This window comes from Propithecus coquereli, unplaced genomic scaffold (assembly GCF_000956105.1).
Source record: "Propithecus coquereli isolate 6110/MARCELLA unplaced genomic scaffold, Pcoq_1.0 Scaffold112, whole genome shotgun sequence".
Taxonomy (NCBI): Eukaryota; Metazoa; Chordata; class Mammalia; order Primates; family Indriidae; genus Propithecus; species Propithecus coquereli.
In genome coordinates, this window is record NW_012135192.1 from 4,599,025 (window position 1) to 4,602,949 (window position 3,925).

The 3,925-nt window shown below is 38.4% G+C and overlaps 1 protein-coding gene across 1 annotated transcript in view; it reads right to left on the reverse strand.

Annotated features, from left to right (window-relative positions):
- Positions 1 to 3,597: 3,597 nt before the first annotated feature.
- The window catches only part of UCP1 (uncoupling protein 1 (mitochondrial, proton carrier)), a 9,092-nt gene continuing 8,764 nt past the window's right edge, over positions 3,598 to 3,925 (reverse strand). The window contains exon 6 of the mRNA XM_012654795.1: positions 3,598 to 3,712. Within this exon, the coding sequence (XP_012510249.1) occupies positions 3,598 to 3,712 (115 nt within the window). The remainder of the gene's footprint in view (positions 3,713 to 3,925) is intronic.

The following is a 3,925-nucleotide window of genomic DNA, read 5'->3' on the forward strand; positions in this document are numbered from 1 at the left end:
CAGACATATACCATATTCTCGCATTAGAAAACTATTTTCACATTGATCTTAAAGAATTAATGCAATCTACAGATTCAAAGTATTTATTTTTCTTATTCATGGTCTGTACCTAGAGGATAATGATCTGCATCAAAATGCTCCATAGGTCTCCAGAGTTTCCTTAGATGAGCAGCCACGCGTAGTGGCTTACAGCGTAAGTGATTACAGCGCATAGTGATTACACTCATGGCCGGTGATTACAGCACTAGTGGGAAAGCCAGCTATCCAAGTATGTTTAAATTCTCTACTCACAACCCTTCTGCTTATACCATTGGCTAAAGCAAGTTACAGAGCCAAAGCCAAAAACAAGTAATGGGGAAGTATGGTCACTTCAAGGTGGAGGAAAGAAGTGAATATTGTTGAACAATAATCCAATTTGTCAAATCTAGTAAGGAAATTTGATCTTAGGAAGATACCCTATAGAAATGGGTGATCATGTACTCCAGGATATATGTTGTGGTCGGCTAGATAATAACCCGCAAAGATGACCAATTCCTAAGCCCCAGGACCTGTGAATATGTTACCATACATGGTAAAAGCGATTTGGTAGATCAAGGATTTGGGGACGGGGAGATTATCCTGGATTATCTGGGGTAGCCCGATGCAATTACAAGTGTCTTTTTAAGAGGAAGGCAGAGGGAAATCACTACAAGAGACGGATGGCAATGTGATGAAAGAAGCAGAGATTGTAATGATGTGGCTAGAAGCCAAGGAATGTCAGAATTCTCTAGAAGCTGAAAGATGGAATAGAATTCTCCCGGAACCTGTGGAAGAACATGGCCCTGCCCACTCATTTTTGATTTCTTATCTCCAAAACTATAATATAATAAATTTGTATTGTTTTAAATCACCTAGTTTGTGGTAATTTTTTTTACAGTGGCAATATGAAAATAATATACATGTCATAAAAATATTCATGTCAGCAATGCAACAGCTAAAACTAGAAACATCTCAAATGTCCATCAAACATAGAATGGATAAATCGTATACAATAGAATACTGTATAGAACTAAACATGTAAAAACTAGAGCTATATGAAACAACTTGGATGAATTATAAATATATAATATTGTCAAAAGATGCCACACATTACAAAAAGCATACTGGATGATTCCATTTATATAAAGTTCAAAAATAGACAAATTAGCCATATAATATAGGGATGCATACTTAAATAGTGAATTTATATAAAACACACAAAAAGATTACTATGATACTGGTTTTTGAAACACATGCGCACGCACACACACACACATACACACACACACACACACACACACACACAGCATTTACCATGAAAGTGAAGTTAAGCTAGTTGTGAGTGGTGGTCCTAGGGGTGGAGGTGGGCCTGCAATCTTCTGTTTCTGGAGCTTCACTGTGAATACCTGTTGGTTCACTTTGTAATAATATATTAAAATGTTCGTTTACTTATGCACTTTTCTGTGTATGTGTTATATTCCACAATAAAAATTTTCCCATTTTAACAAATGAAGACAGAAGGAAGCAAGCATGATTTCTAAGCAGGAGATTTGCAGACTTTACATCTTACCTTGTTTCACGTAATGGATCACCTTGTTAAATAACAAGATATTAGACTGTGATTATTGCCATTTGTTTTACATAAGAAAGAAAAATCAGTGCATGGTGATTCTCAGGCCAGGGTTGGGGTTTTTTGCCAGGGTTGTGTTCCCTGTCAGATGACATCACTGAGACTGTTACCAGGGCACTCAGTAAATCCCTGGGTACATTCTGATACCAAGTCGATTTCCTTCTGTATGGGGCAGGGCCTATGCTTGTTTTATTTGCCACTGTATACACAGTGTGTAGCACATAGCAGGCCCTCAGATATTTTCTCATGACTGATTTTCTGTGTACCAGGAATTGGCTAACTTTCTTCCCTCATTTGCTGCTGCCCTTTGCCTGACCGAGGTCCTGGCAAAGAATTGATGTTATATGTTTTCTTCTTTATTCTTCAAAGAAACACACTACTTTAAGGTTGTGGGTTGTCTTAGTTTGGAATCCCTCCCAATCAGATCTTGAAAAAAGGATTTGCAATTTATGTGGGAGATGATCCCAGGAAAACTGATAAGGGAATAGGGCACTGAGATAGGGAATTGAAGTCAGCCCATGAAGGGTTTTTGTAGGAAGCAAAATACCACTGGGTGGAACTGCAGTGTGATGCTTCAGTGGTACTCCCTGTGAGGGTTGAGGGAACTGAGATTTGTGTACACCAACTACTGTCTGATATTGGTGTGGGCTTGTGCCCGCGGCTGCAACATTTTCCCAGCATTTCTAGCATGCCATGCACAGGTGGGGAAAGCTGGCTCTGGTGGCCAGAAGACCCTAAAAAAGGCAAGTGCTGGCATGATAATGGGAAGTCAGGCCAGCACTAAAGAGGTAAGAGCACAACAGTATGTGCAGACACTGGAGACATCTGCTCCAAGTGGCTTTTATAGGTAACAGATGGGGACGATAAGCATGGAGAGAAGGGTGAAACCACAGCAGTAAATGTAACACGGAGCAGATTAAAACAGTAATAGAGTGATGCCCAACAGCCTGGAGGCTTCCTGGTCCTTCTGCCAGTCTTTGTTTTTGTCTTAAAACAAGGCTGCGCCTTGCTTGTCTTACACTTTTCTGAATTTCTGGCTTATTCTTTTGCTATCTCTTCTGCACATAGTTTGTAGGCATGAAAAAGGTTATTGCGGATACTAATAATGAATTTGAATTTGGCTTTGCTGGAAAGATGCCATGAAAAGTCCTTTTCATCTCAGTAAGAATCTCAGACTGTTCCTCTGTCTTCCCCCGAGGTGCCCTCCAGCTCTAAAATTTTATGAGACTAGGACAGACACCAGGACAATAATGCCCACATTAATGTAGTTGTTATGGATGTCATAAAATATGGGCTCTACAAATTAAAAATCTGTACTAATAACATTGACAGTAAGTTTATGCCTATGATTCTAAAGACCTTCACTTACTATTGGATGATTTTATGTTCTAGGTAAACTTCCACTTTTACACCCAGGTACAGATCCCATAAGATACACTTTAAGAGGCATTAGCAATACTTTATTGACTATATTAACTGACAACTCTGGTTAGGAAATAAAAAGAAACAGTAATGTTTCTTCGATAACTTCGTTTTTTAAGTATTTATAAATATAAACTGCATTTCACCCAGTTTTTCTTTTCCACTAGTTGGAATTATAATGAAAACATGTTAAAGTTCTTCATACTCAATCATACAATTCCTCTCCAAAAACGGCCAATCAAATCCAGTAACTTATCTGGGCACTGCCTTTGCCAAGATGTATACTGAATGTTTTGCTTCTCCCTCCTTAAGACACTGAGAACAAAAGTTATAGGAAACATTTATTAGTTTTGCTCTTTTTTATATATACAAAAAAGTCCAAAACTTCCTATGGAATTTCTTTATCTTTCTAGGAGGTTGAAATAAGGTGAATAGGATTTTGTTTTTTTGTTTTTTTATTTTTTTAATTGTATGATTCGGTCAGCAAAGATTCCCGCTGGCATGTTACATCTTTTCCTCGAAGTTGATTACGTGGCACAGTCCACGGTCTGCCTTGACTTCATCAATTCCCGTTTCAGTTGTTCAAAGCACACAAACATAATGACGTTCCAGGATGCGAGTCGCAAGAAGGAAGGTACAAATCTAGAAAAGTGCACGTCACCATTCTATTAGTTTGTCTGTAATTCTTAAAGCGATTGTAGCACAGGCAGTGTATGCCTCTCATGTTGGCACTCCTCAAATGAAGATACTAAAAGTACCTATTCTTCATCTTTCCCTCCTCTGCCAAAAATGAGGTTGCCTCTAGATATTCTTTTTTTTTTTTTTTTTTTGAGAGACAGAGTCTCACTCTGTTGC